At 46.9% G+C, this 13969-nt stretch overlaps 1 protein-coding gene across 8 annotated transcripts in view; it reads left to right on the top strand.

Moving 5' to 3' along the window:
* The window catches only part of gab2 (GRB2-associated binding protein 2), a 38529-nt gene extending 26012 nt beyond the window's left edge, over nucleotides 1-12517 (top strand). For 2 of the 8 annotated variants that reach the window (XM_061783353.1, XM_061783358.1), the window contains exons 3-10: nucleotides 6173-6401; nucleotides 8334-8896; nucleotides 9402-9499; nucleotides 9667-9946; nucleotides 10717-10807; nucleotides 11458-11560; nucleotides 11634-11756; nucleotides 11845-12224. In XM_061783353.1, coding sequence (XP_061639337.1) covers nucleotides 6173-6401; nucleotides 8334-8896; nucleotides 9402-9499; nucleotides 9667-9946; nucleotides 10717-10807; nucleotides 11458-11560; nucleotides 11634-11756; nucleotides 11845-12015 — 1658 coding nt within the window. In that variant the 3' untranslated portion in view covers nucleotides 12016-12224. Of the gene's footprint in view, nucleotides 1-1067; nucleotides 1556-1590; nucleotides 2695-6172; nucleotides 6402-8333; nucleotides 8897-9401; nucleotides 9500-9666; nucleotides 9947-10716; nucleotides 10808-11457; nucleotides 11561-11633; nucleotides 11757-11844 lie in introns of those variants that run through there. The other 6 variants (XM_061783355.1, XM_061783360.1, XM_061783359.1 and 3 more) reach the window with 6 other exon arrangements.
* Nucleotides 12518-13969: the final 1452 nt, after the last annotated feature.

Here is a 13969-nt window from a genome sequence, read left to right as displayed (position 1 = left end):
TGTTAACCTTTGCCTGACAAAGCGGCCCATCCCACAATTCACTGCCACTTGGCCAACCAAGTTTCATTTGTGACACTGTCAAAGGCCGTTTTTTTTTTTGTTTTTTTCTTCCAAGAGCAATCTCTTGCAAAACCATTAAGGAAATAGCTTTTTTTTTCTCCTCCTTTCTTTCTTTCTTTTTTTGTTTTTTTTTAAGTCCAAAACCAGGACGAATGTACAGCTTATGGGTCATTTGAATTTTTACATATAGTAATTTTATATACATTTTTAATATGTATAAATAAATTTGGTGTATAGTATATGTGCAAATTGTTTAAAATAAACACTGCTACCTGTAATTGGTTATCGCTGACAATTAAATTTTTTACAAATGTAATTGAATTATTTTTATTGAATCGTTTATTATAATTGAGTGATTTCAAATTCAGACATGTTTAAGTAATATGGTAAAATATGTACATTAAAATTAGTATTAATGAAAATGAACCTTTTTTTTAGGAAATTTCAAATGGAATGTAGAGTCTGGACGTGGTTGAAGTTTGACCTCTATGCAGTTATATTGAATTGCGTCACATCAGCACATTTGGACAACGCTCGCATGAACAGTCAATGTAGCATATCAGAATCAGATCAGAATCAGAATCAGAATCATCTTTATTTGCCAAGTATGTCCAAAAAACACGCACGGAATTTGTCTCCGGTAGTCGGAGCCGCTCGAGCACGACAACAGACGGTCAATTGACGGAGAACACTTTGGAGACACAAAGACATTGACAAAAAACAGCCACTGGGCAATATTGGGTTGCTCGTTACCTGGTAATGCCGGTGCAATTGATTGATTGATTTTTTGACAATTGTGCAAAAAGATGCAGAGGGTTAGGGTTCGAGAACACAGGACCGATTCAATGACCGCTGTGTAAAACTGCCTCAACAGCTCCTGTGGCAGGCCGTGCTTCCTCAGAAGCCACAGGAAGTACATCCTCCGCTGGGCCTTCTTGAGGACGGAGTTGATGTTGATCGCCCACTTCAGGTCCTGAGAGACTGTAATTCCCAGGAACTTGAAGGTTTCGACGGTTGACACAAGACAGCTGGACAGCGTGAGGGGCAGCTGTGGCGAAGGATGCCTCCTGAAGTCCACGATCATCTCTACAGTCTCGAGCGTGTTCGGCTCCAGGTTGTGTCGGCCGCACCGCAGCTCCGGCCGCTCCGCTTCCTGTCGATACGCAGACTCGTCACCGTCCTCGATGAGGCCGATGACAGTGGTGTCGTCTGCAAACTTCAGGAGTTTGACAGCCGGGTTCGCTGAGGTGCAGTCGTTCGTGTAGAGAGAGAAGAGCAGCGGAGAGAGGACACAACCTTGGGGCGCCCCGGTGCTGACGCTGCGTGTGGATGAGGTGGCCTCCCCCAGCCTCACCTGCTGTGTCCTGCCCGTCAGAAATCTGTAATTCCACTGGCAGATGGCAGGCGCGACGCTGAGGTGGAGAAGCTCGGAGGGAAGGAGTTCAGGGATGACGGTGTTGAACGCTGAGCTGAAGTCCCCGAACAGGATCCTCGCGTAGGTCCCTGCACTGTCGAGGTGTTCTAGGATGAAGTGCGGTCCCATGTTGACCGCATCGTCCGCAGACCTGTTCGCTCGGTATGCAAACTGCAGGGCGTCCGGCAGGGGACCTGTGACGCTCTTGAGGTGGTCCGGCACGAGACGGTCAAAGGACTTCCCGACCACAGATGTCAAGGCGACAGGCCTGTAGTCATTTAGACCTGAGATTGTAGGTTTCTTGGGTATTGGAATGATGGTGGAGCGTTTGAAACAGGATGGCACTTCGCACAGTTCCAGAGATCTATTGAAGATCTGAATGAAGACTGGAGCGAGCTGGTCCGCGCAGACTTTGCGGAAGCTAAACTAGCTAGCTAAAGGTATCCGGTCCGATTTAGGCTTTATCTACCGAGATGAAGCCTAAAGCCACCGGGCTGTCATCATCAGTAGGGTCAGGGGTCATCGCTAGGCCTATTTTACCGGGGCTTCAGTATATATAATATGCGTATATTTTTGTATCGTTTATGTAAATATTATCGCAAAATGTCAGCTACCGCCCACATCGAGTGGTCACAGTCTTGAATTTTTTTCCCCCCAAAAAAAGTAATTTACACATACAATGAAATTTTCCAAAAATTGCCAAACTCATTTGAGGTTGAGGCACCTTCGTGGTGCGCTGGTCCTGACCCAAAAGCGTACAATTATCCAAACTGTCTTGGCAACGTGAAGAATTCCCATTTACGTTTGATTAATTAACTGATTACCATGTCGGCAGCACGCGCGTGTGTGTGTGTGTGTGTGTGTGTGTGTGTGTGTGTGGACCGTCCTCTCTCATAGGCTGTCATCTCAAGTGTGATTGCAATCTGCGCAACATTGAGAAAATTCAAAGCCACCCGCTTCAAGCTTCCAAAGTGCTTTGATTCATGTCGCTCCAACTGCCGTTTTTTAAAATTCTCTCCCCCTCCTCTTCTATTTTTACACCCTATTTCAGATTAGATTATTTGACTTCTTCCTTCACTTCTAGCCCGACCGGGAGGAAATGCGCGGCACTCTGACAAAGACGTCGGTTGTCCTCAGTGAACCAGCTGGGTTCTAATTTTGGCCTCCTGAGATCCAGCAGCCACGCTCTATTAGATTACGCCCAAAGAGCAGATGAGACAGTAGGTGATGTATTATGGAGCCTAATTGGGAAAATGGCTCGTGAACTTGGGCACTCGCTGACCCGGAATGTCGACCATGTGTTGTTTCCCCCCACCCAAAGCTGCTGTTTTTTGTTTTTTTTTTGTGCTTTGTTTTGTGCCAGCGTGAAGCCCCTGTACACGGACTGGTTTTCACGTTGGGCTTTTAAAAACGTTTCTACCTCGTTCTTCGGCCTTCTCTCCGTGATGTGAAAGTACTCCGGCCAACGACGAGGCGCTCTAAAGCGTCCATGCCAGCCCGAAACGCCAGTCCATATGCTGGTTGTCAAGTCGGACTTGAAAAAGTAAATCAAACTTTCCCCTTCCTCACTTTTCCAATGTTCTCTGTGAGACGTGCGCGCACCCGCGGCTGACAATGAGGCACTCTAAAGCGGCCATGGAGTGCACTATCCAGAACAAAGATTTTTTGTGATGTAGGCATAGCTAGCTAGCTAGTACGTCGTAACTGCACTGACTAACCGCTAATTTGAACATAGACTCAAGGTCATAGGACGACTACAAAGCGTGACGTGCAGTGCCGTTTTAGCCACGCCCCCCAGAAAAATCAGGAAAACTGAAACGGTGAAAAACACTTCAACACCACATCTCCACAAATAAGTACCTCATAGTTCATAGTTGTATTTTGAAACCTGTCCTATGTAGTTTTCAACAAATCTCTGATTTCCCTTTACAGGGTCTTTAAGGTAATAAATAAAAACCAAATAACCAAAATATTTGGATTTATGAACAATGCTGGATCAACCCAAGGGGATGATCTCTGTTTTGTCGTCTCCATCGTCGACTTTTTGTGTTTTTACGTGCTTGGATGGACGCAATGGAATAGCGTCCCAGCGGTGACATCCATCATTGGACCCATTAACATCAGCCATGAAACATGTTGGCCAAAACAAAAAAGACCCAGAACGAGATATCTGAGATTGCTTTCACGTCGCTCGCTCTCCTCCACGCTCGCTACCCAATCAGGCAGGTGGGGGAGGGGGCGGGGATTGAGTCTCTCTATGACCGATCGATATATCCGCCCACGTTAGTGGGCCTCGGACTCGCGGCGTTGCATGAAAGCTTTTTACAAAAGCTTTTTGCGGGAGAGGAGATGACGCCCAAGCAAGCCGACGGAGGGTGGAATCACTCAGAACAATGGCGTAATTGAGGGGGGGGGGGGGGTTGGCTGTGGGGTGGTGTAGGAGGATTTGGGGATGGGGGGGCTTCCCTGCATGTGTAATGGATGATGTCCAATGGCCTGGACATCCCAATGCCCCTCAGGCATACACCTCTTTTAGTCAGACTGGAACACCCCCCACCTTCTCCTCCCCCTGCACAAGTATAATACACACACACACACACAGAGTAGGTCACTGTGTGTGACATCATGACTCATCTTGAAGGTTTCGAAAGAGCAGCTTGACCTCCGAGACGTCTTGGTAAAGGGAGGCTAACGTGCATGAAAAACAAGCAGAGTGGCGCCTCCCTGATAATGTCTGAATCACAGAGCAGCTGCGTGCAGTGTGCCACTTTATTGTAATACATAAATGCCCGCTACCTTCTTCCCTGGCCTTGCGTGAGATCCACTTACTGTACAGTGACTAAATAAACACCTCTACTCATCACCCAAAACACCAACCCTCAAATAGATGCCTCCTTTTAACCAAGGTCATGATAAGAGATTTTTTTTTTCTTTTCCTCCCAAAAATGTTAGCAGCCTGGTAGGCTCTTCCTTGGCCATCTTGGAGAAAAGTACATGAAATGAAATGCACTTTCTGCAGAGTGACTGAGAGGTTATTTAGCTTCAGGGAAGGTGAGGTTTTGTGTTTTTGTTGTTGTTGTTGTTGTTGTTTTTTTATTTCCATGCGCCCCTCGGCTAGAGTTGCATGCGGCACCACGGGTCGATGGATCGGCTTGCCGCCCACTTTCTCCTCCTCTTCCTCCGCTCGCTCGGCCTCCTGCCCGTGTCTATTCGCAGCCTCGATTAGCACTCTGATGGAGATATCTCGCTTGTCACACAGCAGGGAAAAAGGCAGCGAGGTTGTTGTCTGCGCACGATCGAAGCGGGTCTCGGATCATGTGCACATGATCACGCAACCATCGCAACCACCCCCCCCCCCCCCCCCCCGAAAAAAAAAAGGATGATACTGTGTTGTCGCCTCCCTCGGGGCGCATCCCTCTTATGTATCGATTGGAGCATAGACTGATGCAGCGTAGCCTCCGATAAAACATCACAGTGGGCGTCCACCTTTGTGTGCATTGTTCATTTATGTGAGGTGACCCTTTTACGTGTCAGGCTGGGGATTGACAGGCGTGCCCCACCTCTCGTCTCGCTAAGCCAAGACTAAGGGTCTTTGGCCTTTCACCCCAAAGCCATGAATGTAAATGCTCATTGTGCTCACTAAATCAGGACAATGCAAATATAAAAAATGCATTTCTTTCAATTATGTCAATGTTTCACATCATGGACGCATAATATTAAGTCAATCAATATTTTAACACAGTAATATTATATAATAATTCTAAGAAAAATAAACACAATATATTCAAAATATATTTCTATTATAAATGATTTACAGGTTGCAAAAAATATCGTCACGATAAAGAAGTTTATATTCTAATACACTACAACATCATGTGAAAAATTGTACTCAAAATCATAAAATATAATTTCTAAATAATTTGTTTTAAAATAATATTTTCATCATGAATTAATCAATATGTTAATATAAATCTAGATTAGAATTGGAACAAAATAATACACAATTATAAATCATTTTAATTTGATTAATTAATCTGGTCAAAATAATACATATTTACATATAATGTTCATGTATAATAATATAAAAAAAGGAAAAACAAAACACAAAAAATATTCTCTAAATCGTTTTAGAAAACGTTAAACAAACTCACAGGTTTATTAAATCTTCTCTCAATAAAAGGACAATTACTCAAAAAAAAAGATCAATCTAATTAATACAAAAGTACTAGAAATGCACTGCATTTGTGGACAATGTGAGAAAATCCAGTATGTAAAATAGAATGCATGTTTTTATTTCTTTAGTATTTTTATTATAAGGTTTATTGGAAAATAAAGCACATTTAAAATAAATATATATATATATATATATATATATATATATATATATATATATATATATATATATTTAGTTTTGTTTTTGTTTATATTATACAGAAAACAGACCATCACTTCCTTCTGTCCATGACTTTGCAGGCTGAATGTGATGTTCACTGACATTTAAAAAAAAAAAAAAAAGTTAATAAAGCAATACTAAACTTTTATATATTATAATGGTAAGCCGTTCCATATGCCACTTCGAAATTCTTATTGAGTGTCTTATTGCGTCGGAGAGGGAAGGTCACCTCTGAGCTTTCGAAAGGTTCTGGCGAGGCGTCTCTTGTGTTCCGATCAATAATGCGTACCCTCCCCTTTCTGCAGATGTCCGACTGCAACATATGCCGCGTTCCGTCGGAGCAGATGTCTCCGGCTCCTCGGCCCCTCTGAGCGGCGGCGGCAAGTCGTCGGCGCCCGTCCACTCCAGCCAGCCCGTCCTGTTCACCTTCGACGTGCCCGTGCGCCACTCGCACCACGGCGCCCTGTCCAACAGCGCGCCGCAGGACTACCTCCTCCTGCACCAGTGCATGAGCAGGAAGACGGAGAGCGCGCGGTAAGGGTCACGCTTCCTGTATGCCGGGTCAACGTACAGGCTGGCTGCGCTTCCTCCGCTGTCAGAGCCCCCTGAGGATGAGAGGGCCAAATAAACCGTTTACAAAGATAGATAGATAGATAGATAGATACTTTATTCATCCACGAAGGACATTTACTGCTCCAGTAGTTTCCACAATGGAAACAACACAGTAGCACAAGACAAAACAGGCAAAACAAATATAATGATATTCAAGAGGATCATCTCTACAAGTCTTTAAAAAAAAAAAATCATTGTGGTGTCTGGACATAGAAGTTTACTTTGTCCCCTGATCCCACTCAAATCATCATCATCATCATCATCATCATCATCTTTACCCATTGAAATGATTGGAAATTCATGAATCCATTCCAGCCTATTGAAGCAGAAAAGGAGTACGCTGGCGCATTTTAGCTTTTTAGCTGCTGCTGCTGCTCCCAAAAAAAAAACATATTTGTTATTCGTTTGTAATGGCTTACTTTAACTAGAAAGTAAAGTTTATAAAAAAAATAATAATAATTCGTTTATAATCAAACTATTCACAACTATTAGAATTGACTCAGTAAGCCGTAATATTAGTCATTCACAAGGAGTATAAAGAATAGATGCCTGTAAGGAACACACGCAGCTAACACAGATGAGGTCTGTTAGCAATTAGCATGTAGCATCGTTGTAAATGTCGCTTCAAAGCACATCTTCCGCTATCTCGTACATTTTGACAGCTCTCCTGTTGCATCGGCACGAGCATAAGCACTAACGTTGCTCATTTTAAGTTCCTTTAAAAACCTCTATTTTCAGGTACGTTCATTTCAAATTGTAAGACAATTACACTTCATAACTGTAGGGGGAGCTTGGGAGCAACAGTTCCTTGTAGTGCTGCTTTTACGAAACAGAAATGCAAGTTTTCACCGCGTCTTAATCGTCAACATGCGCCCGAAAGCGTTTGTCAATAACAAGAAGAACAAGAACAAGAACTGGATGATGGATGAGGTCGCCGAGGCTGCAATCCATCACTTTGCTATTCGTTTGCGTCCCCCGTCCCCGCCAACCTCCACCCGCCCTGAAGCCCAACGGCCCTCGCCGCCCCGCCACGCAAACACGCGCGCAAATCTGCTGAGTCGGCACCAAAAATGAAAAGCTGGCCGTCCATTTCATCAGCATCACACACAAAAGAAACCTTCTCTCCGTGAGTCGTTCATTCCCATTACTCCCTGGATGAGTTGCAAAGCCAATGACGCTCCACCGCCGTAAAACCCGTTGTGGTTGTGATGGAAGGTGACCCGAAGTCGGAATTAGCCGCTCGTCGAGCTAAGGTCAAACAGGTTGCCGCTCAAAGTCAAACAGAGGCGTGGCCCTCTTTATTTGTATTTGTCATCATCTCCATGAGAAGCTCGTAAAAACATACAAGTTAGCGAAAGAAGTCATGCCAATTCTCGCGCCGCCGTACGGCGGTTGTGTGGCCCGCTGGGGCAACTCCAAGAATTGAAAACTTGAATTGGACTTTCCATTGGTGGGTTAGCTGCATAAATGTGTTCAATACTCGAAGAATATGTTTTTGTATATACAAAAATACTTCACTTTGCAAAGTCTCTTTTGATTGAATTTTTAAATTCTACCATTTGTAGAATTGGTAGAAAGGTTAAAGTCTTTTGTCTCTCTCTCTCTCTCCTTGGCATGTACATTCGCTCACGCTAATGCACGTGTATTTGAGACCGTCATCGATGATTTAGACGTCGACATAGGTGTTGCTAGGACGTTTGGGGCTTCGCTTGTTCACATGTTTATATTCATATGCGCGCGAGAGCATTAAAGACTAAAAACCCGCTGGAACAATAGACACGTTTGAGAATGTCAAGGAAGATTTCGTCTTCATTGTACCTCCCGTTCTTTTGTCCTATTGTGTTGGCGTTGCAGGAGCGCCAGCTTCTCCCAGGCCACGAGAAGCAACGTGTTCACGGGCAGCGACTCGGCCGTCCAGAAGCTGTCGCACGGCTTCTCTCACTGTCTGAACGGGATGGGCGCTCAGCTGCACGGCTTCTACAGCCTCCCCAAGGCCGGCAAGCAGCACCGGCCGGCGCCGTCCGACGACTCCTGCTACGTGTCGCCCCGGGGCTACGAGGCCCACGGCGCTCCTTCCGAGCTGGACCCGGAGAACGAGGAGGTGTACACCTTCCAGACGCCCTGCAACACCCTGGCCGCCGCCGGCGAGCGGCCCGCCGACAACTACGACCTCCCCACGCCCCCGGGTTCCTTTTACCAAATACCGCGGACGTTTGATAAGAACCACAACTCGCTGACGCCCTCCGGCTCCGAATCGTCCCGCGCGCCCCCGCCCAGGCCGCCCAAGCCCGGCTCGGACGGGCAGTGGGGGAGTCCGCGCTCGCTAGGGAGCCAGAACGGTGACGCTTCGGCCGCCGTGTCGGTCATCCCCAGAAGGAATACGCTGCCCGCCGTGGAGAACGTCAGGCTGCACAGAGGTACGCTGATAGTGTCGTGCGTCACGTGACATTTTATTCCAATTCCGCTTCTCACAGATAGGACTCAGGAACATTCTAGGATGCAAGAACAAAAACACTCAATAGTCACGTCTTGTTAGAATGCCCGCCCAAAGGAATTAGTTTCGAGTCGGAGAGGCAGCTCTTAGCCCCAAATTTTGAGGTCGCTTCCACAATTTTGCGGTGTCGAATTCATGAATACGCTGTTATTGTTGTCGGTGACGGTGTTCCTGATCTTCGAAATCAATGGCTTACCAAATATTTGCCTCTGCGCTCCTCCTAACATCTCTGTGGAAACGTATCGCTTCAACATACCGAATTGGACTAATCGCCGTGGTATTTCCCCGTTTGGGCAGGGCTCTGGCGCCATCTTGTGGCATCGGAAAGCGCACGCAAAACCCGAATAGCTGCGGGAGAGGTCCCACCGAGAACAAACGCAAATGGGTGAATAGCGAAGTGTGGATTCACTGTCATTTATCCTCCGCAGGCTCTTCGTTCGAAACGAGCACCCATCAGCGTCCGATCCATTTCAACGACTCGGGCCAGTCCGTGGAGTCCGTCAACGACGGCTTCAGCTCGTACCTGGTAAGTCACCACGTCCGCCATGTGACGTCCGACACGTGTTGACCAAAGATACGTTATTTGGAGTCAGTGGATTTCCCGCCCTAATCGTTGAAATCGGATCGTTTCGTACGACTCGCTGGTGTTTGGTTACTACTCGACTTGTCCCCGCGACCCCAACCCCGCCGCAGAGAACCAGAACCCCCCTGACCCGCTCGGACAGCGGCAACTCGGACGACAACTACGTGCCCATGAACCCGGGCTCGTCGCCGCTCAGCGCGGCCCCGGCGGACAGTCCCAAGAACGCCTACATCCCCATGAGCCCCGGGCCGCACCGCTTTGACTTCCCGGCCTTCTCGGCCACCTTGCCCGCCCGCAAGGGGAGCGGCGCCTCCCTGTGCCAGCGGCCCGCGCGCCTCAGCGACATCACGCCGCCGCCCATCAATCGCAACCTCAAGCCCAACAGGAAGTGTGAGTGATGTCAAGATTGATCGATGACTACCATTTCTCTCCTTTAATAAGCAGCGGGGTATCATGCACGGCCCAAAAATGGACCTCAAAAAAAAAATCTAGCCATTTATCATGCGCACCCGTGACTTTCTATCCATTGACATATTGATGCGCAATAAATGTTAGTGGTGAACCCACTCCTCATTTATTATTTATTTTGCCAATACATTCCGATCAATAATGTTATGAATACCGAGGTCGACTTGTTCTTTGACGGTGTCTTTAACATTGTGGCGCACCCTAGTGTTTAGTTTTAACACTACGGCTTCAAAATGAATGGCTGTTCGAAAGCTCATGTCATTGACCTCATTTTACTCTGAAAGAACTTTCGAACTTTTATTCTACCGATGCCTTTTATTATATGACTTTTGACTTTGGAAGCTTTTTGGGGGGAACAGTGTGCATTATACACGAGCAATTACGGTCACCCTAATTGATCTGGTTTTTCTTTTTGCAAATATCAAAACGGCTATGGCTAACCTTAACGTATGTGTTTCGTTAACATAAAAGCAGATTTAGGCCTCAGTAAATCTAAAGTACGTGTTTTTGTAAACATCGCAGATGTTGAAGTCTTCTAGGCACTGTGAAAAAAATGTGCTGTCGTCTTTCCAATTTGAAAGGGTTGAACGAACTCATCTGAGCGAAGCGTTTTGCCGACCGGTGTCGCCGCGCCGTGCGGCTCGGACGCGTCCTCTGAAAACGCGCTGACGCCGCGACTTTGTGTTCCGCAGCCAAGCCGACACCTCTGGATCTCAAGAACAACGGCTTCATTGACGAGCTGCCATTTAAGAGCCCGGTCACCATGTCCTGGACACGGCACATGTGAGTCCCGTGCGCACACGCAAACACACACATAGATATACACACACACACACACACACACACTCACACATTGAGACACTCAATCGCGCACACACTCACACTTGTATACATGAACACAGATATAAACAAACACATTTTTACACACACAGACGCACACTCTCTCGCAGGAACTCACGTAGAGACACTCAATCGCACACACACACACACACACTTATATACACGAACTCAGATGTAAACAAACAAATATTTACATACACAGACACACACAAACGCATGCATACAGACACACACACACACAAATACAGACCTACAGATGGTCTCATACATACACGCACATCAACACACACATATATACATAGACACTCTCATACGAACACACACACACCACACACACAAACAGAGACATAAACAAACAAGTATTTACACACACAGACACACACATTCGCTCACAAACACACGCACACTTACTGCACAGACAGACACGCACGCACAAATATAGACATACAGATAGTCTGACACACGCAGCCACGCTCGCACGCATACACTATTATATACTCACATCCACACACACGCACGGCCACAGATTGCCGCTGCATTTCCGCCCGAGGCCCGAAGGTAACCGGCCCGCGGCCCGCCGTGCTTTGCCGCAGGCCCGCCGCGAACTGCGCGCCCTCGCATCGCTGTCGACCCATCTCCACGCAAAGCGTCACCAGCACCGACTCCGCAGACAGCGAGGAGAACTACGTGGCCATGGTGAGGGCCGCCGGGGGTGGGGTGGGCGGGAATCGAGCGGCGTGTCATAACGACGGTCCCGCCCTCAATATAGCAGAACCCGGCGTCTACCTCGCCGGCCGTGAGCGGCACCGGCAGTCCGGCCCTCCGCAAGAGCGGCAACGTGGACTACCTGGCGCTGGACTTCCAGCCCGGATCGCCCTGCGCACACAGAAAGGTATACGTGCATTTGGATTTACACTCTTTCAGTCATTGGCACCCGACTTGTGTGTATGAGCATGATATGCCAACAATTCTCAATACAGACAGCAGATAGCATAATCTTTCCAAAAATGCGCATCAGCGACTGTGGCTCTCCTTTCCTGCATGCCAGGGAGGGCCTTACAGTAAGTAGTAAGTTTCTTGGAAACATGTCCAAAAACATTTCAACCACAGCTTTCCGTGATATTGCAGGGATTGCCGGAATGGACAAGTAGGGGAAAAAAAATCGCTAAATATGGAACTAGATTCCGCGTCACTTTTGTCTTTTTGTGACCGGGCAGCCGTCGACGTCCTCGGCGACGTCTGACGAGAAGGTGGACTACGTGCTGGTGGACAAGGAGAAGACGCAGGCGCTGCAGAGCACCATGCAGGAGTGGACCGACGTGCGCCAGTCTACTGAGCCCTCCAAAGGGGTCAAGTCTTGACACCGAGTCCAGTTGGGGAGGCGAGAGGTCTTGAACTGTTTGGACCGCAAAGCAGCCATAACATGTAGCGATGCCATGAGTCAAAAGTTTTTATACCATCTATGGACCAAATATCATCCCTACTGAGGAATGCTACATTTTGTTTTCTTGCACTGAGCAGGTACAGTAAACCCCGAACCCTGCCGCGAAAAATGGCGAAAAACTGTAAATGCTTCCCCCGTCCCCTTCAAATTCTCTGTGATCTTCAAACTCATCTTGCAACATTAGCCTTCAAATAAAATGATGATTATTATTTATTTATTTTTTTTATATATAAATGCACCGGGAGTGCTCATTTACATGCACGTGCTGCCAAGACTCTCCGTAATTTCTACTAGCAACCCAGGCTGAACTTAGCTCTTCCCTGACATACAATGTTAGATTCTCCATCGAGATGTACCACTTTTATACTTCCTTAACACCAATTACGACTTTGCTATGAACCAGGGCTTTGTTGGCATCTTAGAACAACAAACAACAAATAGGTGAGTTTTTACAGCAAGCAGCTCTGACAAAATATAAAAAGAAGATTTTAGAAGCAACAGCGAACCACGTGACAATATTTGACGCCATCACCAGATTAGTAGCTATTTTACAACACTTCAAGGAGACTGATGCCTTTTGTCACAATTGAAAACATTTCACGTGCATCTTATCAAAACTTCGAATTGAATTTCTAAGATTTGCCTGTTTTGAGGTAGCGAACCCGTCTCATGCAACGCGACCGCTGCTTAGCCCGCCCCCTCCGCTGCAGGGTGTGCCGGAGTCCCAAATTTTAAAAGCCAACGCAGTCCAGTTGCCAACGCAGCGACTTTTGTTGCTACATTTAGCGTATAGCAACTGTAGCGTCTCCCAAAAACAAGGTTATATCCTGTCTTGATACCCTTTGCCTGAAATTAGCCTGTTATGGGACGACGGTCGTGTCTCGTGCAATGGAGCCACTGCTCACCCCGCCCCTTCTACACTTTTGTCGACATGCTAGTGATTGAGTGTAGTCCGAAAGTGTCAGATCTCGGGCCGGCCAGAAACTGGCTCATGGGCTGCCGTTATGTAAAGTGGGATTGCGATGTCACAAAATTCGGAATGACTCACTTAGGCAACCCACAAAAGATTTCATTGCTCATGTTTAATTTCACGCTCAATGTGTGGGCAGGGATTCCAGGGACCCAACTATTTATGTGCCACAAATACAAAACAACACTTTTCAATTCATTTCAAATGCCCCTTCAGTTTTTAATTCCACAATTGGGGATACGCTGTCATCTCGTGTGACCGGGATTCAAATCATTCAACGTTTTGGGTGAAATTAAAAATAGTACAACAGCTTTAGAGGTTCCTCCGTAAACGTTTTTGTGGGCACATGCTCGTCGCCTCAGTTTGTGTTTCATGCCAAAGCCGATTGCCTCGAGGGGGGGGGCGTGAAATGAGTCGCGGTCGATCGAGTCGAAAGGGAGCGTCTCGGGTTGCCCGCGTGCACTGACCTTACCAAGATGGCCGCTCCTTCGCCATACAAGCCATGTAGCCGTGTAGTCCGGCGCCTGACGAAGTGCACTAACAAAAGAGAACGGCCACTCTTTAAGTCATAGCGTCCATGCGTTTGAATTGCCTTACTCATATAGTATTGATTTGCCTTTGATTGCTCTTTTTGCCGCATTCAGGGACAAGCCCAAGTGTTTGATTTTGTGGGCCGGGACCACTGGAGCCC

This window comes from Phyllopteryx taeniolatus, chromosome 8 (assembly GCF_024500385.1).
Source record: "Phyllopteryx taeniolatus isolate TA_2022b chromosome 8, UOR_Ptae_1.2, whole genome shotgun sequence".
Classification (NCBI taxonomy): domain Eukaryota; kingdom Metazoa; phylum Chordata; class Actinopteri; order Syngnathiformes; family Syngnathidae; genus Phyllopteryx; species Phyllopteryx taeniolatus.
The sequence above is the reverse complement of the archived record's forward strand: the minus strand, read 5'-3'. Positions and strand labels throughout refer to the sequence as shown.